Below are 23017 nucleotides of genomic sequence, written 5' to 3' on the forward strand. Positions count from 1 at the left end.
CCCCTGCCAGCCACGCCGCTGGCACGGCACAGTGCTCACCGGCCCTGAAGGATGTCCCAAGGACCAGGAAAAATGAGGGACTGTCTTTCCTATTCACGCATTTTTTTTATTTATCTGAGCTCAGGGAGCAATTTGGTTTTTCAAAGTCTTTTAAATTATCGTGTATTTATATTTGGCTCAGGAAAAGGTAAAGAAACGCTGATCCTGAAAGATGTTCTTCAACGGGGATGAACCTATTTATTGGATGTCTTTGTTTTGCTGGTTTTCAAAACATGGACTGTTTTTAAGGAAATCTATTTTTGCACCTGCTATTTATTACAGACTCTATTATGTATTTTTTTTACTATTTGCTTGTATAAATTATTTTTTTACATGCTATTTAACAGGACAAATAAAATAGATGCCATAAATGGACACGCTGCCATCCTGTTTTTACTATGCTTTGCTATCCAATACCAACTAGGAGGGGCTGGTGGGGAATGTGAAGCTCAAGGGCAGCCTTGGCTACGGTGACCATGAAATGGAGTTCAAGATCCTTAGGGCAGCGAGAGAGCACGCAGCAAGCTCACTACCCTGGACTCCAGGAGAGCAGACTTCAGCCTTTTTAGGGATCTGCTTGGTAGAGTAGCATGGCAGAAAGCCCTAGGGGGAAGAGAGGCCCAGGGAAGCTGGTTAATATTCAAGGATCACCTCCTCCAAGCTCAGGAGCAGTGCATCCCAACAAAGAGGAAGTCAGGTAGAAACGCCAGGAGACCTGCATGGATGAACAAGGAGCTCCTGGATGAACTCAAACACAAAAAGGAATCCTACAGGGGGTGGAAACAAGGACAGGTGGCCTGGGAGGAATACACAGATATTGTCTGAGCAACCAGGGGTCAGGGCGGAAAGCTAAAGCCCTGATAGAGTGAAATCTGGCCAGGGATGTCAAGGACAACAAAAAAAGCTTCTATAGGTATGTCAGGGATAAAAGGAGGACTAGAGAATGTGGACCTTCTCCAGAATGAAATGGGAGAGCTGGTTTCCCAGGTTATGGAGAAGGCTGAGGTACTCAATGACTTCTTTGCCTCGGTCTTCACTGGCAAGAGCTCTGGGTGCACTGCCCACATTGCAGAAGGCAAAGGCAGGGACTGGGAGAATGGAGAACTGCCCACTGTAGGAGAAGATCAGGTTTAAGACTATGTGAGGAATCTGAAGGTGCACCTGTCCATGGGACCTGATGAGGTGCATCCATGGATCTGAGGAACTGGCGGATGAAGTTGCTAAACCATTATCGATCATATTGGAGAAGTCGTTGCAGTCCAGTGAAGTTCCCACCGACTGGAAAATGAGAAACATAACTCCCATGTTAAAACGGGAAAAAGGAAGACCCAGGGAACTACAGGCCAGTTAGTCTCACCTCTGTGCCCGGCAAGATCACGGAGCAGATCCTCCTGGAAACTATGCTGAGGACATGGAAAAATAGGAGTCAATTGGTGACAGCCAACATGGCTTCACTAAGGGCAAATCGTGCCTGATTGATTTGGTGGCCTTCTATGATCGGATTACACTGTTGGTGGATCAGGGAAGAGCAACTGACATCACCTACGTGGACTTGTCCAAAGCATTTGACACTGTCCCATGCAACATCCTTGTCTCTAAATTGGAGAGACATGGATTTGACAGATGGACCACTCGGTGGATAAGGAACTGGCTGGCTGGTTGCACTTAAAGAGTTGTGGTCAACAACTCAATGTTCAAGTGGAGACCAGTGACGAGCGGTGTTCCTCAGGGGTCAGCACTGGGACCGGCACTGATTAACATCAATGTTGGCAACATGGACAGTGGGATCGAGTGCACCCTCAGCAAGTTTGCAGATGACACCAAGCTGTGTGGTGTTGTGGACACGCTGGAGGGAAGGGATGCCATCCAGAGGGACACCTTGACAGGCTTGAGAGGTGGGCCTCTGAGAACCTCATGCATTCAAGGTCAAGTGCAAGGTCCTGCGCATGGGTCGGGACAATCTCAAGCATGAATACAGGCTGGTCAGAGAATGGATTGAGAGCAGCCCTGAGGAGAAGGACTTGGGGGTGTTGGTTGATGAGAAGCTCAACATGAGGCGGCAATGTGCACTGGCAGCCCAGAAAGCCAACCGTGTCCTGGGTTGCACCAAAAAAAACACGGCCAGAAGGTCGAGGGAAGGGATTCTGCCCCTCTGCTCTGCTCTTGTGAGACCCCACCTGGAATACTGCGTTCAGCTCTGGGACATCCAACATAAGAAGGACACGGACGTGTTGGAGTGGGTCCCCAGATGAGGGCCACAAAGATGAGCTGAAGGCTGGAGCACCTCTCCTATGAAGACAGGCTGAGAGAGTTGGGATTGTTCGGCCTGGAGAAGAGAAGGCTCCGGGGAGACCTTCTAGCAGCCTTCCAGTACTTAAAGGGGCCTACAGGAAAGCTGGAGAGCGGTTTTTTGCAAGGGCTTCTAGTGATAAGACAAGGGGCAACGGATTTAAACTGAAAGAGGGGAGATTTAGATTAGATAGAAGTAAGATATTTTTTACAATGATGGTGGTGAGGCACTGGAACAGGTTGCCCAGGGGAGTTGTGGATGCTTCATCTCTGGAGATGTTCAAGGCCAGGTTGGATGAGGCTTTGAGCAACCTGGTGTAGTGGAGGGTGTCCCTGCCTGTGTCAGGGGGTTGAACTAGATGATCTGTAAGGTCCCGTCCAACCCAAACCGTTGTATGATTCTGTGATGTATCTAGATGATCCTGCTCTCATGAAGGGATCTGCCAAGTCAGTCCAAATCGTGGTTGCCACAAAATGATGAGATGTGATGGTGCTGCGGGCGCCCACGTATCCACCTCTGGGGAAGGCAATTAGCTCTGTTCCCCGGGCAGCAGCAGGGTCGCAGCACAGCTCTCTCGAGCAGAAGGCGAGGGCAGAAATCACTCCCAGGAATAGCAATCCCTCTTTCTCTCTCCACCGTCTTCACAAGGCACCATGGCACTGCTCTGCTCCTCACGTCACGACTCCTGCCCTGGCAGGACACAAAAGATGTGCCGATTGCTTCTCCAGTCCCCAGCGTGGCTGCCTTTGGTGGCTTCACCTCCCAGTATCTCCCATGAAAAGCGCAGTTCGCTGCCGATTCAGGCTGGGGAGACTGTTTAGTCCCTTTGCCAGATGGGCTGGGCTTCAGCGATGGAGCGGCCGGGCTCCTGGGGGTGCTGGGAGTGGGGCTGATGGGGCTGGGAATGGAGCTGCAAGTGCCTCAGCTGGCCAGCGTTTGCCTAACGACCCAGCTAGCTTTTTGCAGCTCAGGATGAGCCCCTCAGCTTCTCCTGGAGGGTGCTCACAGGTGGGCAAGAAGCGCTTTAGCTTTCTCCATGGGGTTCATGCCAGGGGTGCTGGGAGGTTGATGCTGGGAAGGTGATGCTGGGGAGTCAGAGCCTTGGTGAGCGAGTGCTTGGCTCATCGAGGCAGAGGGATGTGAAGGGCAGTTTCCCAGCCTGCCTGCTGCAGGCAGCTCCTCGGAGGTCACAGCGATGCCTCTGTGTGTGTCATGGGCCTCCCAGCCTGAGCCGAGCCTTTGGGGATTATTATCAACTTGGAGTTATTGCTGGGATGAAGTTTGGGGCTGGGGAAAGGGCTGTCGGAGCGGGACGCATCAGCTCTGCTCAAGGCTTTGCACAGCGCTTCGGACGCAGATGGGATGGAGGGGATTTGTTGTGCTTTGCCTCCTTTTCCCCAGGAGAAAGAGAGAGGCGTGCTCCTCCCTGCACGTTGTTTCGGGTCAGACGCAGAAACAGCAGAAGGAATGGCAGAAAGCCTTGGTTTTGTTGGGCCTCCAGATGGCCCCGGTCTTTGGGAGGCACCTACTGTAGTTCCCACAGGGATGCCAATCTCTGGCCCCAAGGGCCAAATTTCCTGCAAAGAAACCCAAAAGGGTGGGTCGACAGATGCATGTTTAACCTGTGGCGGGGGGGGAGCTTTCTGTGCAAAAGTGCTGCTGGAAAATGAACAGGAACATGTCAAGGTAGAGCAAGCGGTTGGGAAAGGAGGATGAGGGCAGGGATGCGACTCCCGGAAAGGTAGGGCTGCTTTTTTTTATGCATACACACAGTTTTGCGCTTCTATTGAATAAGCAGGGGAAATGTTTACCAAATTACGGGAAAGGCAGTGGATTTCGGGAGTTATTCAGTTCAGCTTTCTTTGCACCAGTCCTGAGTGGCAAAAACTCTGCAGCTTTGCAGAGAGTGCTGCCTGATGTGTTGCAGGTGATGCTTCTGCAGGCAAACCAAGAAATCCAACAGCTGAGTTTTGTTGATGGATCATGTTAGATGCTCCTGGGTCACAAGCTTCTGCTCCAAACCCTCTGACCAGAATGCAAGTTGATAATACGTAAGGAATAAATGGGGTCTCACCTGTTAGCAGGAGCATTTTTTTGGGATGCTTGGCCTTCTGAGGAATAGGAAAACAAGCTGCTGCTGGAGTTACGAGAACGTAACTATCAGCAATCATAGAATGGTTCGGGTTGGAAGGGGCCTCAGAGATCATCTATTTCCGACCCCCCTGCCATGGGCAGGGACACCCTCCACTACACCAGGTTGCTAAAAGCCTCATCCAACCTGGCCTTGAACACTTCCAGGGATGGGGCATCTACAACTTCTCTGGGCAACCTGTTCCAGTGCCTCACCACCCTCTGAGTGAAAAATTTCTTTGTTTTGTGATGTTCCTGTTTTACCATCCCAGGAGACAGTGTTCAGTGAGATCTGACTGTTTTTAATTTGCTTTGACAAAAAAGGTTATTTGAAAAATAACCTTCACTTTGAACTGCAGATGACTCCAGCTGCACATGTATGAGTGGCTGACGAATTACTTGTTTTCATGCAAAAGCAGCACTTTGTACTAGAGAAACGGGCCAAAAGTAGCTGCTGATGGCTCCTGGGACCCCAAACTGCTGCCTGAATTAGTGATGATTTGCTCCCTCTGCGCTCCAGAAGTCTCATTTTGGCTGTCACCTCTGTAGCCACGATTGAACCACTTCGTCCGTCTCCGGAGATCTTCCTCCAGCAACCCACATCCCCCAATTTTTCTCCTGCACTGGTGCTCCCACAGAATTGCTTGCAGATGGGGTTAGGATGGCTTTCTGGCTCCAGGGAAGATGCCCCTCTCCCAGAGTATTCTTAATTTTCTTTTTCGTTAAAGAAATCTGATTTTGATGTTCTCCTCAGAAGGGAAGACTTACTGCCCTGAGACTGTGATACTCTGTGCACTATCACTTCTTCCACTGCACAATCCCATCCATTTCCTGCTGCTGCAGACAAAAGCCTGAAATCTTTGGGCCCAGCACTGATAGACTTGATGGATAAATGTAATAGCCTTTGAGAAGGAAAAAGAATGTAGATTGACAAAATGGAAGGCTGCGATTTATGCCAAACTTGGCAGAAATGGGAGGTGTATCAGGAAAATGTAGTCACTGATATAACTTTGGTGCAGGCATTTAAAGGCTTGGGTTTTAAGAAACTGCCTCTTGCATCTGCTAGTGTATGACTGCAAGCCATCAAAGAAACAAGGGAATTCCAGCTGGCTTATGGGAAAGCTCTGAGAAAATGCATTGGCCTTCACAGGCCCAAGATAACGATCCCATCCCTAAATGCTGGGATGAGAAAAGATAAAGAAGAAAAGTCCAGATATACTTCATAAATACTTTCCCAAGTCATTCCTGGTTCCTAGCTTGCCCCATGGCCTCTTGTCCAGGAGGATGTGTCTTGGTTGGGGTGGAGGACTGTGACTACGCTTTCTTGATGGTGCTTCAAGCGCTGTTTCCACAAGGAGTCATTTAACATTGCAACAGATGTTCACAACCCAGCAGAGCCAAGGAGCTCTCACTCCCTGTGCTGTCCATTGCTCCTTAAATTTCTAAAGGCTGTTTCCCTCCCCAAAAGCTGACAAGCTGGAGGCTCCCCAGATCGCTGTTTGTTGTAGTGTGGATTTGTAGGAGCAAGAAAGAGTCAGGGTTAATCCCAAACACTGTTTGCACACCAGTGCTACCAACTATACCTGTTTGCTCAATCTGCTTGGCTTTTCCATGCAAAAGGCTGCCTGAAACACACCTTGGTTACTGTCATCTCAGCAGACCATGGTGTCAGCAACCTGTTTTGACCACTCTAACCGATCCACAGCTGTAGGCAGCGTGTCACGCCACGTCAGCACATAGGTACGAGCTGTTAGGATGTTTATGGGTAACAGATTAGGGGATGGACTGAAAACCAGAATCTCTTGTTAAAGGAGGAAAAAAGGTTCTGGGTGCAAACCAAAAGCGGAAAACGTAACATCCTCTCATGGTGCTGGGCTGGCTTCTCCATGATTTAACCCCATCTCCAAAGTCCAGATTGTCACTGGGGTCTGTGACCACCATGGACACGTAGTCCGGCAGGCAGACTATGCTTCAGGAGATGGAAAGAGAAGATTATTCTGTTCAAGGAAAAAAAAGTCAAGATTAAAATTGTCTGGGCAAGAAACCCAAACCTTCAAAAACCAAACAAAATCACTGGGGGGCTATTGGCTTTGATTTTTTTTTTTTTTTTCCTCTCCAGGCCTGTAGGAAAAACCTGGATTTCTAATCTGATTTTGAACCTTGCTGTGGCATTTTGTTCTCTGGTTTTAGCAGTGCCCAGGGGAAACAGTGGCTGAATTCCAGGTCAATGGAATAGATACTCTGACAGGTATCAGCAGTCAAACAAGAACACAGATTTTAATCAGAAGGTTGCATGATTGTTTGTTATGAAGCGTATATCAGATCTCAGCTGCTTGGTAACCGTCAGGAGACAGAGCCCATGGGCTGTTTTTCTCTTCTCTTGGCATGTTTCTCCTTCAGTGCTCTGCTTACAAACTGTCCAGAGTGATGCACAACTACTGACTAATGGGACGCCAGCTGTTACTGCTCTCCAGATTCTCTTTTCATGAGACTTTAATAGAGCTCTGCGTGCGAAAATGCTCCAATATTGCCATCATGACCACGATGAAACTACAGACATCTGCTCTTCTTCCAAATGGCTTGCAGTGGACACGAGTCGAAGTGTGCGGGAGGCAAAGCGTTACGCATGGCAACGACCTCATGTGCCTCACGTCAGTGATGCTTATTTTTTCTTGGCCACATGGATATGGACCAACATCCTCTTCCTTACACCAAAGCCAGTTTCAGGTCTGGTGTGACAGGTCAGTCTCTAATGATTTCAGTGTAAAAGTGGAAATCAGTGGAATGCTCTTGTTTAAGAGAGGGAAGGAAGAAAGCCAACACAGGTTAAACCCAAAGAAGCAAACAAGTTGGTGGAAAGCAAAGACCACTAGTGAGAACGTTTTCTGTCACACCAGAGAAGCCTTGCTTGCTCACTGGCTTCCTCCACTATTTAAACACCACAAATTGTGTGATACCGTGTTGTTTTTATCTCTGTACTTAAAACCAGGTCCTTTATCTAAAAAGAGTCTTAAAATTAACAGATATATCATTAACCTGCCCCTGTTTTAAGCCCTAAAACCCTGTGGCCTGCTCCATTCAGGTCTAATCTCTTGCTTTTCTGTAAGCAAAGTGTGTGACCCCACTTGCCCTGGCTTGCTGAGCACTTGAGTACAAACTCAGAACCAGCATCTCTTTGGAGATGGCAAACTCTGGGACTGAAACATGAGCTCCAGGGACTTCCGCTTTATTTTTCAGCAGATGGAATGTGTCTGGATACAGAGCTAGCATTTTTAAAGTAAGGGCATAGAAAAGCTGTGTTTAGGAAAGCCACGAGGGAGTTAGGATAATGGCTAGTCCTTTTGTTCCCGACAACATGAAAACTTACACAATTGCTCATTAAGGCAGGAGCTGATACTTTAACAAAAAGCAGACTTCCCCTGCTTCAACCCCAGCAGAGAGATGTACGTGTTAAATAAAAGCATGAGACAAGGACACAAGAAGACACAAACACTCTTTAAATAGTGGCGTAATTTAAATGCAAGATGCTTGTTTCATCTTCTCTTGCTTTAAAAGCAGTCACAGTTGGGCACTGGAAAATGGCAGGGTAATTGCCTGAAATCCAACAGAGAAGAAATCTTGGATTTGTTTGCCACACCAGGTGATGCCTGCAACTGCTCAAATTCTTGCTGTACGAAACACGAAATACTTGCCAGGTCACAGACACAGTGATGGGAAAACAAAATACTCCGTCACGTGCGCATCAACTGCAAGTGGGTTTCAACTATTAACAATTTCCAACCAGCCATTAGTGTTTTTAAGTACCAACTGATAGAGAGGTATAGATACAACATTATGAAATTACCTCATGAACTACTCTCACCAGTGGTTATTTCCTTAGAGACTCTCGTCTCTTCAGCAGCATTTTTGGAAATACCTTGTTTTGATGCTTCAAACTTTTTGGTGTCCACCAAGAAAGTTTTCACTGGGGCAGTTTGACTGAATTTGCCCCAGACCAGCTGGTAGTTGTGAAAATCAAGGTTGTCTGTAAGCACATTGTATTTCTCAAGATCCTGGTTTCCTCACTCTTGAGTAACTGAGGGATTAGCTTCAGGAGCAGCTTACGCTACATTCCTTGAGCCTAAGTGATAAAAGGAGGTGAGAAAATGACAAAAACATCTTGTCAAACACAAAACAAAAGAATTAATAGGGATGAGTTGAGAATATATGGCAGTGGGAAGTGTGTGCACGTGCCATGTATCCCTTCTGACACATATTTTGTATATATACACTGCCTTCACTTAGTTTTTCCCAGACTAGATTTTGTGTGGGTAGGGAGGGATCGCAGTAAAAATAGGAGACTCTTGCTTCCAGTAAACAGCGCTGCTGTCTCTCTGTCTAGACTTACACCACCACTGTCTGAAGAAAATGAATAACTGGGCCGTGCATTTAGATTAAGCTGATTTTCAAAGATTCTTCTTCATTCCCTTGTAAATTGAAATTGTTAAGTAGCTCCAAAAGGGCACCAAAGATCGGATGCTGAGTTTCTCTCATCGCTGTTAAGAGGAACTGGCAGAGGGTACGAGGAGACATGACACCATTACAGCCCGCACTGGATAGTATGGACTCAGCTTTAATTAGTTTTTAGAGGAGGCAGCGTTTGTTGACAGCATCTTTATGAATTGGCTCATAAAACCATTTTATTAATCCCAGCACGGGTCACAATGACCAGACATTAGCTGAACTGCTGTGCCACATAAAAAGGAAGGAATGACGGCGACACCTGAAGATAAAATAGAAGCAGATTTCTCGACTGTTCTAAAGAGCAGCTTAGCTGTTGTTAAGATAGGGGATTTTAAGCCTAACTAAAAATAATGCTGTTGTGACTCATTGAATTTTGGACTTTGGTAGTGGGCAGTGCCCTTCAGGAGAGAAAAAGTATCAGCAAAAGCAGAAAATACATCAATATCTTGCATAGGCAAACTTGCATTTCCAGGACATTGCTATTAAAAGGAAAATGAGCCAGGAAATATAAGTGCTGAGGTTGACTTTGGAACCTTTGTTTGCCCCTGTACATCCCTGCAAGCTTTATGATGGGTCCATGAAATTGTGTTGTAGGTCCATACTCTGCTGCAGAGCCTGAAACAGCTTCAGAATATTGCTGCTGAAATTACAGCTGTCCTCAGGCCATCTTCTGGCTTCCTAGCTGCACCAGCATGGGAATCTGGAAGCAGGATCACAGAGAGGCTCTTCTAAGACACTTGGCATCTGAGCCACTCACAAACACAGTCCCCATCTCCTGGCAAAGGAGAAGGGACCTGCTGCTGTGGAATTCAGACAATGTCTGAACAGACGTACCCTCTGGTGCGAGGTGTCCTGTTAGGGTCTCGGCTGTCTCCTGCATTTCTACAGCTAGCTACTGGGCTCATTGCGGATCAATTTGCACTTGGATTAACCTGTAAACAGGAAAAAACCCTAGGATTTAGTGTTTTGGACAATTTTTGAGTTTACGTTCCTCTTAAATTTGGCAATTTTTAAACATCCCAGCGGGTGTATCTGTGTGGCATAGTCATGGAGCCAGGGTAGGAAAAGGAGGACTGACACATTCCCTGCTTCTAGTCATTGTCAGCATATATACGCATCTTGGGTTTGTTTTTTAATTCCCGTCTTGCCTTCTACCTTGCTGAAGCCAGAGAGATTTTTCTAAACGCGTACTTTCTTCATCTTTTGGATACAGTTCTTTCCAGCTGACAACCAATGCATCAGCAATGGGAAGTGGACAGGCTGTTACTAAAAACTGTGGAAAAGCCCATTGAACTTGCTGCTTGTCTTTTGCATTAATAGGATAGGATAGGATCAAACTGAATAGAATAGAATTGAATTGAATCAAAATAGAAAGAAAGGAAAGGAAAAAGGAAAGGAAAGGAAAAAGAAAAAAAAGGAAAGGGGAAAGGGAAAGGAAAGGAGAAAGGAAAGGAAAGGGGAAAGGGAAAGGAAAGGAGAAAGGAAAGGAAAGAGGAAAGGAAAGGAAAAAGGAAAGGGAAAGGAAAGGAGAAAGGAAAGGAAAAAGGAAAGGGGAAAGGGAAAGGAAAGGAGAAAGGAAAGGAAAGAGGAAAGGAAAGGAAAAAGGAAAGGGAAAGGAAAGGAAAAAAGGAAAGGAAAAATGACAGGAAAAAGGAAAGGGAAAAGAAAGGAAAAAGGAAAGGAAAGGAAAAATGACAGGAAAAAGGAAAGGGAAAGGAAAGGAAAGGAGAAAGAAAAGGGAAAGGAAAAGGGGAAGGAAAGAAGAAAGGAAAGGAAAAAGGAAAGGGAAAGGAAAGGAAAAAGGAAAGGAAAAAGGAAAGGAAAAAGGAAAGGAGAACTGAAAGGGAAAAGGAAAGGAAAGGAAAAGGAAAGGAAAGGAGAAAGGAAAGGAGAAAGGAAAGGAAAAAGGAAAGGGAAAGGAAAGGAAAAAGGAAAGGGAAAGGAAAGGAAGAGGGAAAGGAAAGGAGAAAGGTAAGGAAAGGAGAAAGGAAAGTAAATGAAAAAAGAAAGGGAAAGGAAAGGAAAAAGGAAAGGAGAAAGGAAAGGAGAAAGGAAGGAAAGGAAAAAGGAAAGGAAAGGAAAGAAAAAAGGAAAGAAAAAAGTAAAGGGAAAGGAAAAGGGAAAGGAAAGGAAAAAGGAAAGGAAAGGAAAAATGAACGGAAAATGGAAAGGAGAAAGGAAAAAGGAAAATGGAAATGAGAAAGGAAAAAGGAAAAAGGAAAGGGAAAGGAAAGGAAAAAGGAAAGGAAAAGGAAAGGAAAAAGGAAAGGAAAGGAAAAAGGAAAGGAAAAAAGGAAAGGAAAAAGGAAAGGAACGGAAAGTTTCAGTTGGAAGGGACCTAAAATGATCAGCCAGTCCCATTAGCCTAGTTACGATATCCAAGCAATTCACTGTCCATTATTAAATGCACTCAGTTTTTGACACTCATTTAATCTGACTGACTAGTGCTTTCACTAATCCGGTGAACTAACGCACTAACACAAAAGTTACCCACAGCGTCGCCGCCGCTGCCCCGCAGCCACGGCGCCCCAACATGGCGCCGCCCCGCCGGGCGCGAACACCTCCCCTCGCCAGCACCCGCAACTCTCGCGAGAACTCCGCGAACAACGGCCACGCTCTCCTCCAACTCTCGCGAGATTCCGCGCTCGTGATTGACAGGCGCGGCGGCCGCGGCCCCGCCCCGCGGAGCCGCCCACTTCCGGCGGCGCCGCGGAGGGAGGAGGCGCTTCGCCGCCGCTGCCCCGGGCCAGCCCCGGGGATGGTGTTGGCCGCGGGAGCCGGGCCCTGACGCCGCGCTCAGGTGAGTGCGGCCCGCCTCTTCGCCCCCTCGGTCTGGGACTAGCCCCTCCGCTCAGGCCTGCGCCCTTCCTTCCAGGCTCCGGCCCGCTCTCTTTCCTCCGGTGCCCCCACATCTCCCCGGGCCGCCCCGGCCCGCCAGGCCCCGGCTCCCCCGCTGGATCCCCGGGCCCACCAGGGTCGTGCCCGCACCGCAAGAGCCCGGCGATCCCCCCGTCTCCTGCGGAGGGGCTTCCCGGTAGCGGCGGCGGCGCGGGGAGCGGGCGCTGGCGGGGCGGTGCGGGGCAGGGCGGCTCCCCGCTGTCGGCCCCGCTCCCACGGGAGCTGGAGGAATCCCGGCGCTCTCCTGCCCTTCCCTGTCGACAAGCACAGCACCGCTGCCTGCCCAGTCTCCCCAGTGTGGTGCGGTGGTGGAGCGTTACTTTCCCGGGGCGGTTGGCAAGTTTGGGTGCTTCCTCGCTGTGCTCCAGCGATGAAATTTGGGGTGCGGCTGGAGGGAATCATCTCTTTTTCCGCACTGATCTCACGTTTCTCTTCGGTTTCCCGATTTTTTTTAGGACAAGCAGTGAGGAAACGGGTCTGTAAAGGTACTTAGGCGTTTAATTCCCGTTAAAGTTGATTTCGTTTGGACTTGGCACCTAAAAGATTATTTTTTTGGTGGGGGAGGGGGTTGCCTGCAGTTTATAGTTTCTATTTTCTTTTTTTATTTCTTTTAGGACCTTATGTCACTGCTTCCCAGCCTCCATTACTCCCTCCTCTGCTTTTTTTTTTTTTAAAACAAACAAACAAACCCCCAAAACCAGCTGTTTTATTTCTCTACTCTGGGGGAAAAAGGACTGTTTTGTCTGCTTGTTCTTTCTTTCTCTGGGGTAGTGGGAGGAAAAAAAAAAACCTACTGAACGTTTCAGTTGAGCAAGCAGGATTTACATTTGCCCTGAATTTTACTTTTTTTCTTTTTTTTTTTTAAATCTGGACCTTGAAGCTAACACACATGCTTGTCTACTCCAGAGAACTTGACCTTCTTGTAGATATTACCAGAGTTTCACACTGTTAAATGCTGTTGTGAAATACGTGTTCTCCTTTTTTTCTGAACCTTGTTACTCACTTGTCTGTTGTGTTCTTCTCAACATCCAAGCGTCACATCAGCTGTTTCATTTCTCCTTCTTGCCCCTTCAGCAGTATTTTGGTGTTGGCTTGATGTTTGGTATAAATCTGTCAGTTTTCTCACGACCTCGGAAGAGCAATAGGGCTGTCTTTTAGGGATGTAGAGACTAGATTGGCAGCCCAGAGGCTTTATCTTCTGTTTTCTCTGAGGCAAGAAAAAAATGAACAAGTGAAGTAACGGCTGTTGCAGTGGACCTGTTAAACTTCACTTCAGGGCTTGCTTATGAGAAGGAAACATCTAGACACATGGAGCTGAAGCTGACAGAGCTAAATCTTGTATTGAGTCTTGTCGTTTTGTAGTGGGATCCTCTTCATCTCGGTGGTTTCCTCGACTTTATCATCACCTTATGAATATCACTGCCGATTCTCCATTTTATACTGAGAGCTGATGTTACCTGAACATCTGTTTCATGTCTTGGTAACTGCTGTGTCATACCTGTCTGGTCTTCTGTGCAAACTAGTTCATGTAAAGACTGTATACTGATTTTTTTTCAAGTTTTTTTTCCCCTTTATCTTCTTGAATTAACTCATAAGACTAAAGAATAAGCATTTCTCCTACTGTTTTAGTGGTGGTGGGGCCTAAAGAACATGAATCTTGTCAGCATTATGTTCATTTTGGCCAAATTGTTAATAAGAATGAGTTGCCTTCAACTAGGAGTACTGTCCAAATGTATTAAGCCATCACAGACTAAATGTTTTGGGTTTATGACTTCGGCATTTATTTATCAGTGAGTTTATCTTCTATAGTGGAGGACTGACACAGCAAAAAACCTCTCTGTTTCTCTCACCAAACCTCTGTAGGTAACTTTCTCCACTGTTGCTTTGCCCTGTGCAGAGTTAGTGTTGTGCAGCTGCGTAGTTAATTGCACTATTTGCAGATTAAATCCGTTTCCTTTCCTGTGTCCTGGTAGCTGACTCAAAGCTCACTTCCTAGTGTTGGAGAGTTGTCGCAGTAACCCTTCCCCTCCCTTTTCTCTCTTTTTTTTTTTTTTTTTTTTTTGTTTTGGCCAGCTGAAAAGTAGCTCTGAATATTGTTATGTGAAGTATGGATGAGGATGGTTGTAGCAGGTTGCCTGACTGGGGATGTGGCAGGGGTGTTTTCGCAGAAATTCTTTTGAAGGAGCCATGTCGAGCGGCGTTACACTGTTGGTGGGTGGTGCAGTGAAACTGGGTTGTAAACAATGATGAAAGTCTGACCTTTCTCCAGCAAAATCGAACTTCCTCTTGGCCTGATGTGCTGTGACTCTCTCAATATTCAGGTCTGAAACAAAGTCTCATTCTTCAAGTGCTCTAGGCTGTCCTTGGTTAATCGCGGTCGTGTTAACTACATCTGTCGTGTTCTTTGTTCGACTGCTCAGAATGTGATGGTAGTTGTTGAATAAGAAACTAACTGTAAGTTGTTTCTGTGCTTCTCCCCCCAGTGCTTTAGTTTTGGTAATCGACTTTGCTCTCTTATTTGTGTTCTAGATTGAAGACAGCAGTAATGCTAACTCTGGCAAGCAAGTTGAAGCGGGACGATGGTGTCAGAGGGCCCCGTGCATCCAATCCAGCTTCTGATTCAACTCGGAGGGTGTCCGTTCGAGATAAATTACTTGTTAAAGGTGAAAGGAACTTGTATTTAAGTATTTTGGGATTTACTGTTTGCGAGTGTATTGCCAGTAAACAATACAAAATTCATATAAAATGATTTCCGGGAGTATTTTTAAAATCGTTTGTGACTTACCTCAGTATTTATACTGTAGAGTATATATTGGCACACGTCACATCTCTAGCAGCTCTTCACCTGTAGGACGTTTATTTTCATTGAATAATGTAAAACATAAAAAGGCTTCTCCTTACTCTACTGAAAAATTAATCCATTGCTGGAAACTGTGTCGTTAAGTAAAACATTATTATGATAAAAAATTGTCACGTAAGTGTCACTAAATATATAGGAGAATATCAGATTTGACTTGATAAGAAGGTATTTTTTGTAGCAAAACCATAACTGCTTGTGACAGGAAAGTCCTAAAAGTAGTATCAGTGTTCCTGTGGTCTTTAATGGTATAGATCAGAGGCAATAAACTTCAAAAAGCTTAAAAAAGTAATGCAAAGAAATATTTTTCATAGGCCTGGAGTCACTGGAAGTTGAGTATGAAGTAGTGAATAAAAAAACAACACTCATTTTTGTAGTACAGTATGGACTGTTCTAGGAAGACTGCTGTAGGTTGTTACTAGCTGGCTTGCCATTGGGGGGTGTGTGGGGGCAAACCCCAAACTTTTACTTTGCAGCAGTTCTGGGTGAATAAGGTAGTTTGTGAGACTATAGTTAAACTATTTTACAGTAAAATCAAGGACAGCTCTTTCTTGCTTTTAATTTTTTTTCCTGTAGCATAAATAATTTCTCTTTAAAATGCATAGGTGCTGGCACTTTGCAGTTACTACGAGCTTAACCTCAGGTTTAGTCCCTCTGGTAATAGTTAAGTGTTTTAATGCTCTAGTTGTGCAGCGTTATCTAGTGGTAAGGAATATATTGATAAGGTTGATGTTTGTGCTAAAAATGATCAATAGCAAATATACTGCTGTTGATGTGTAAGCTGTCACTCTTAGGATTCGAGCCAGTCAAAGGAAACTCACATTTCCTGGTCTTTTTTCAGAATGACTTGACTGACACTGGAATATCTACCTGAATGACATTGCCTAGTTCTAGCATTACATATGGCTTTTTTGAATTCAGGTAGATTCTGCCATATAACTGTATGCTGGAGCAAGGTTTCACTGCAAATGCTGCTGCCTCAGTGCACTGGGAAGTCATATCCAGAGTTTTCTCCCTTTGCATCGTTCTAAGGACAGAAAGTTTTAATTTGCTTTATGCCCTGATGTGGTAACTTTCACAGAGAGCTTGTTTTAGACTTCCAGTTTGAAAACCCTCAGTTAACTCCAGTTCTGAGGGGAGAAAGATACCAGGCAGAAGGAATAAGCTCTTTAACCAGGCTAAGCTACAAAGCCAAATTACTAAATATATATATAATCTGAGATTTTCACTGACCTACAAGTGTAGATTTGAGGGGAAAATAGCAGCATAATATAAATATACTCCAACTACAGTGCCTGGTATAGTGTGACATGCCCTAAGAAATATTTCACTGTACCCTTAGTAGGAGCAATCATGTTTTTCACCTTTGTGACTAAAACCCTACGTATGTCTGCAGGGGAAGAGGAGAATGTAAGCTATGGAAAATTAGTATTGACATTGTAATTGCTATGACTACCATTAGCACATCAGCACAGAGCAAGTGTTGAACGAGTTGAGTCCCAAACTGACAAATGTTAAAAGCAGATCACAGCTGGCATCCTTCTGACGAGTCTGAGTGTTGGATCATGGTCTGCTTGTGCATGAAAGTTGTATCACGTGGTTCTCCCAAAAGAGTTGTGAGAGCAGCTGTCAATCTGGTTAGAATGGTTTCTGGGCTGAAATGGGAGCTGACGGTCGAAGTAGATTACTTCAGTATAACTGCGCTGAAAGTAGGGGAGAATCTAGTAGCTGCTCTGAAAAAGACTCATTGGGGATATTCTCTTTTAAGCTACTCTTAAAATGTAGACCGTTTGATTACAAAAGTTTCTAGAACTTGCTCCAGCTCATAAACCAAGATCAGCTGCAGCAGCATCTACAACGCTGAGAGCCTGAGTGAAGATGGACTTTTAATGTTGGTGGGTTTTTTTTAGGTCACGTTGTCTAGATCTGCAGGAATGAGTCTGACAGGGAGCGAAGCCTGCTGAAGGTGTGCGTGCAGCAGGGATGCTGAGACATCTGACCAGTACCAGTGCCTTTCACCGCTTGATTGTATGGAACTGTGATAGCCCAGTGTGTGCCCAGCTTCAGGCTGTTGTATTGGACTTGAAATGCAGTTGGTGGGGGACTGTAAGAGAACTTGTAAGTAGAAGTTGTTGCTGATGTTTGTTTAGACTGAAGGTATCAAACATAGAGGTGAGAGTTGCAGGATGGGTGAAAGGCCATGGTCAATCTCCTGGCAACTCTGAATTGAAAAAATAATCTGTTCTACAAAAAAAAAAAAAATAATCCTGACCAGAAGTGAGGAAGGAGGAGTTGATGAGAAAAGACCTGGCATGTTCTGTTCTACTTTGCCCCAGCAGCTGTGTTGAGATTAGTGCTGGTTCAGTTGCACCTATTAACCAGTATGAGAACTGGTGCTTTCATTCTCCTGCGCAAAGCCTCTGAGTTGAAAGTACAAGGGGCTGTGGTGACGGGCGTTGGAAAGCTCAGTGACAGCTATGCTCATTCCCTAGCACATATGGATCCTTTTTGGCCTCAAATAAATCTATAGCTTCTGAGTCAATAGGAGAACAGCCGGCAACTGGTCTGTGCAGCAGCTTACAACGTGGTGGGCTGCCCTAGAAGCTTAGCTGAGGGTGATTTTTGGCACAGTACCCTCCCTGGCCTGGGGAGCTGGTGATGCTGTATGAACCAAGGTCAGATAGCTGTTGGAGTGATGGTGATGATGTGCTGCAGAGATACTTTTTGATTCCTGATCCTCAGTAAATTAGTGATGGTCTAATAAATTCTGCAGACAGATGTCTGCCAGTTTTACTGGAGGTCTCACCCAGACACAGACAGTGTCTGGTTTTTATCTGGAGGTAAATTAAAGACAGCCTTGTTTGTGTTGATAGAGAGTCCAGTCCAGGGAGGCATTATAGGATGTCTTGGAAGGATGTGTTGTCTCACTGATAACCCTGCAGTCCTCGAATCTATTGTGTTTGCTGACTGGTAAATAGATCATTTTGATTATGGGGTAGATGGCTGGGATGCCAGCTGCTGATAAGTGTGGACGATGCTTACAAACTTTTAAAAACTTGGCATAGACCAACTACATATGTCTGCTAACTGATAACACCGTAAAATAGGGAAAAAAGTGATAATTTAGGTATAATGTTAGCTATTTGAATGAGAAGAAAGTTCAAAGTCAATGTTTGAAGTGTTTTTACTAACATTGGAAGTATGGGAGCTATCAGCAGAGTGTTGTCAGGTGCTGCTGTTTTTGGATTCAGTGATGGGTGCAAATTGAACAGGCATTTTTTTCCACTACTGTGAAAAAGTTGCTCTTAAAATACTGGTGCCCTTTGTTATTTTTTCTAAGCTGTCCCTTTGATTGCTTAGCTGTCTGGTATTGTTGTACATTCAAATATCAATCATGGCTCAGGGCACTGTTTTGTTGGGTTATTTCATGGACATACTCTGAAAGGGAAATCTTTAACCCTAAAGTTTGAAGTAGGGAAGTAATTCTGAGACAGCTGGATGTTCTCTTCCAGCTGTTTTTCCTCTAGGTATTAAAGTCAGGGCTGCTAAACAGGTTTTGGTAGCAGCCTGTCCCCTGCTGATTATCTCAGCAACTGATGGGACGCGTTCTGGAGGTCAGCAGGGCACATGTGTCCGGGGTGGGGAGCACAGTGGTAGTTTTGCTCTGAAACTCCTGGAAGTTGCAGGAAAACATCTAGGACTTCAAAATCACCGAGAGCAAAAGCGTGTGAGGGTTTGGGAGGGCAAGGACTAGTAATTCAGACTGCCAGTTCTTGGAGAGAGGCTTTCTGGCTGAGAAGGAGTGGGCTGGAGAGAGACCAAGCAGTGACTGACGTGTTTCAAGAGAAATCAGACAGAGGAAACGTGAACAACTGGAGAAGGTAAAATGCAAATAGTGATGTGGGGAGGAGGAGTAGAAGGAAATGGTGCTCCAAGGGGCTCTGCTGCCACTCTGGCTGGGAGGGAGGCTCTAATAAAGCACAACTTTAGGAGTTCAGTATGTCTCATTCTTCCATCTCTATTTTCACTGGATTTTCAATATCTTCTTAGTCAGACTAGGGCTCTAATTCTATTGGCCTAGTACACCAGAGCAAGAAGTACACTTGCTTTAGCAACTTGCAATTTGTTCTGTGCTGCAGAGGCAATTTTTTGATGTTAAAACAGCTTTAAATAATCAGTTAATGAAGTTGGGAATAGAGGCCACATGACTGTTGCTGCAGGATGCTCTTAGCCATGCAGTGCTGAACGTGGAAGGCAGATCCTTTCTGAGACTTGGAAAGGGGCTGAGGACAAGCCAAAGTAGTATTTCAGTTTAATATGGTGTCATGAACATGACTACTAAATTGAATTAAAGAACATTCCAGTAGTGATTTATATGCTTATTGATCACAAAGGCAGTTTGTTGAACTGCTTTTTTGTAGTGCACCTGAACGTCATCATTCAGTTTTGTATTACCAGTACTGCTTAGTTTGATTGTGACAGCTTGAAGTAATTTAATGTCTAAGAAAATGAGTCAGCGTGTTTTTTCCTCAGTTTTCTTCAACATTTGTGGCTTTTGCAACCAGATTTATGTAACTGGAAAGTGTTTTGGGTGTGCATTTGTGTAAGCCTGACAGAATGAAAGTGGGAACCCGATTATGAAAGTGAAGTGTATGTGCATTGTAAATAAAAATGAGGAGAATCCATATATTTGCTTTCTTCAAGCATTCAAGTACAGTAATATCCCTCCTCAGGATAACAGGTGAGGAAAATTGAGAAGGGAGAAAATAGTTTTCGTTTGAGTTTAAAAAAAAAACCCCTTCCTTTGTTAACACTCTTGAGGTTACGTGAGGCATTGTTTTGAAAATGCTGTATCAACTTTTGCACGTTGCACTTGGAGCACAAAATCATTTGCTTTTCAGAGATGCTTCTTGGCCCCCTTAAAATGAAATCTTTTATTTGGGAAGAAGACAGTGGAAAGCTGTGTGATGAGTGATTTATATTTATTAAAGAGGAAACTAATAGCTTACACTGAAATGCTTGCAGCGTAATTGTGGTAGATATTGTAAAGCTAGAAAGACAACAAGAACTGGAGCTAATTTGAAAAATTATTACTGAGACTTTTTCTAGAATTTCACTGAGAAAGGGAGGCCTGGTTCAACGTATTGCTTCACTTCTTATGCCTTTGATTTTCAGCGTACCTGAAGTATGAAGTCATTTATTGTAGAGTTAGAGATTTCCAACCGCAGTGGCTTTTTCTAGGTTTTGATGTCAGGATACTAAGTTCTGTAACAGTACATAGAAGCTGAAGCATGTGATTTGATAGTATCTTGTTTAAAATAAACATTTGTAAGTGGAAGGAAGATACACATTTCTTACTCTCTTGAAAAACTGGCACTATTAGCTGGCTTGTTTGACTTCTAATAATTAGGAGGCAAACAGCATTATACTGTTAGAATTAATACTTAGAAAATGGAGTTTTTGTTAGGGCGTCAAGGTACTTATTTTCATCTCTAGTAGTCTTAAAGATGTACATTAAAGAGGGACCTAAACAGTAGAGAGGGCTTTTTGGGCAAAAGCAGAGAGATTTAAGTATTGCTGTGGGTGAGAACATTAATTTCAGTTGAGGAAATAATGCTTTCGTTTTGCGTACTTAAAAACAAACTCCAGTGGGAAGGATATGGCCTGACTCTTTGTGGCAGGGCAACAAACGAAGCACTTCTGTATTTTGACTTGTCGAGGTGGGGTGGGGAAGGGGAGGGAGCAGAGCAATGCGATTATAGTGTGTGCTACTGAATATAAAACATTTACTCATAAACCATATGCCTGTGCACACGTCAGGAGTGTGTGTTCCTATTTCTGTCCCGAGAATTGTCATGGGTAGGGAGAGTTATTGTTTGTGAAATCATTTATAAATAGCTCTGATTGCTCGTGTTAGGCTGAGCTTTCCGTGGTAAAGGTTCCCATGCGGCTTCTGAGACATAATCAGTTTGCATTCAGCTTTTCCAAAGTCTGTGGTAGGTTTAAGTTTAACCTTTGCCTTTTACTCTTTTTATGCTTTAGAATAGCATTTGGAGCTATTAAAACATTCCCTGTTGCTCTTAGTGATGCATGCAGGAAACTCTGTAGTAGGATTCATCGTTGTCTGAGGTGCAGCTTCTCCACGCCATGGGTGAGAGCCAGCCCAGGTCCAGCCGAGCTGCTTGGTTCAAGCAAGTGCATACTGGGTCAAGAGCAGGACTGCAAATACCTGTGACACCTCCATGTGTTCCTGCACCAGACCACATCAGGTTTGAGGAACACCAGACTGACTGGCCAGCAGCTAGACTGGCTCTGGGCTGACTGGATCGGAGTTTGCTGCCTGCAGAAGCTCTGGTGTGCATCTGCACTTAGCTACAGCCTTTTGCACCTACCTGGGAGGGCTTATCAGCGTGGTGCAGGGCCTTGCAGTGCTCCTGGGTTTGCTGCTTGTTGGCAAGAAGCCCTCTTGACTGCGAGAGGAATTCGGATGCTCCGCAGTGTTTCTGCACCTCTGCTAAGCCAGCACTGAGCAGGCATTGATGAGTACTGGTTTCTTTTGTAAGTTCTGCAGCGCTTTCCTGCAATATTTCCTGCAATATTCAGCTCTGGAGTCCCCAACACAAGAAGGACATGAGGCTGCTGGAGCAGGTCCAGAGGAGGGCCACAAAGATGATCTGAGAGCTGGAGCACCTCTGCTGTGAAGACAGGCTGAGAGAGTTGGGGCTGTTCAGCCTGGAGGAAGAGAAGGCTCCGGGGTGATCTTATTGCAGCCTTCCAGTACCTAAAGGGGGCCTACAGGAAAGCTGGAGAGGGACTTTTTACAAGGGCGTGTAGTGATAGGACAAGGGGCAATGGATTTAAACTGAAAGAGGGGAGAGTCAGATTAGACATAAGGAAGAAATTTTTCACTGTGAGGGTGGCGAGGCACTGGCACAGGTTGCCCAGAGAAGCTGTGGCTGCCCCATCCCTGGAAGTGTTCAAGGCCAGGTTGAATGAGGCTTTGAGCAACCTGGTGTAGTGGAGGGTGTCCCTGCCCATGGCAGGGGGTTTGGAACTGGATGATCTTTGAGGTCCCTTCCAACCCTAATCATTCTGTGATTCTATGATTATAATATTTCCTGAAACTTGGTGTTTGTCTTGACCTCTTAAGGAGCAGTTAGGTGCCTGGCTGTGAATTGAGACACTATCCTGATTATTCACAAAACATTATGCAAAGCAGTCAAATTAATTACCGTTTAGCTGTAGTTACAGTCACTTGTTGAAAGAGCAGGTCGGTATGATTGTGAGATAAAGTTTGTTATTTAATTTAGTGAGACTTTTGGAGCTCTTGGAAGTTCAGTGTATTTGAGCTCTAATTTGCTTTGGCATTTTGCTTGTTGATAGATGTGTTAAATCATGCCAATAAGTTGGCAGACTGCATGAGAGGCATTCTCTTACAGAGAATATTGTCGTCAGTGGTATTGATTTATGTAGAGAGTACATAAAACATCAGAATATTAATGGGGCTTGAATGATATGGTCAAAACATTGGCTTTCTGAGCAGCAAAATAGAAAAATTATTTTGTTGTCAAAACTGTCACTACCAGAGTCATACAAGTCAGCAAGCTCAGTGTAGCTTTGGCCTGTTTAAATATGCTAGTTATTGTTAATTACTGATGTTAATATGGCACAGTTCATAGTAACAGCTATTTCCTTACTTGTTGTTACTTTAAAAGTTTAGATTATTGAAGCAGGTCTTTACCTGCTTTTTTGTTTTTACAAAGTCATTTCATTCTTAGTTTGTGTGTTGTTGCAGAGTTGATTAGAAACCTGAATTTTGGGGAGCTTGCCTTTGTTCACGAAGCTTTCATGTGGATTAATTAGCATAGCCTTCCCATGTGTTACATGCCTTCAAAGCACGCTGGCCTGTACTCATGGGTGTAAGTGTTTTCGTTTTCATATTTTCACAAGAAAACCCACTCATTCTTGTGCCAAGAAAAAGGGAAACAGCAGTGTGAATGCATTACAGGAAATCTTTCACACTTCAAAGGAGCTGCGGTGATCAGTAAACTCTCCTGAACCTCGCAGGAGACAGAAGCCAGGCCCCAGCTCAGCAGTGCTGCTGCAGCTTGGCCATTGCTGGGTTTGAACACGCTCTGTCCTTCTGTTGGTCCCTTTCCCTGCCTGCCCTTTTCTCAGAATTGAAGCAGAGGGTGGGGAGGATTCATTAAATCATAGAATCACAGAATGGTTTGGGTTGGAAGGGACCTCAAAGATCATCCAATTCCAACCCCTCTGCCATGGGCAGGGACACCCTCCAC

General features: G+C 45.0%; 1 protein-coding gene across 1 annotated transcript in view; it reads left to right on the plus strand.

The window, feature by feature from the left end:
- The first annotated feature begins 11699 nt into the window (after positions 1 to 11699).
- The window catches only part of UBE2F (ubiquitin conjugating enzyme E2 F (putative)), an 87685-nt gene continuing 76367 nt past the window's right edge, over positions 11700 to 23017 (plus strand). The window contains exons 1-2 of the mRNA XM_086615838.1: positions 11700 to 11762; positions 14390 to 14523. Coding sequence (XP_086471964.1) covers positions 14406 to 14523 — 118 coding nt within the window. The 5' untranslated portion in view covers positions 11700 to 11762; positions 14390 to 14405. The remainder of the gene's footprint in view (positions 11763 to 14389; positions 14524 to 23017) is intronic.

Source organism: Tauraco erythrolophus, chromosome 8 (assembly GCF_009769465.1).
Source record: "Tauraco erythrolophus isolate bTauEry1 chromosome 8, bTauEry1.pri, whole genome shotgun sequence".
In the NCBI taxonomy this organism is placed as follows: Eukaryota; Metazoa; Chordata; class Aves; order Musophagiformes; family Musophagidae; genus Tauraco; species Tauraco erythrolophus.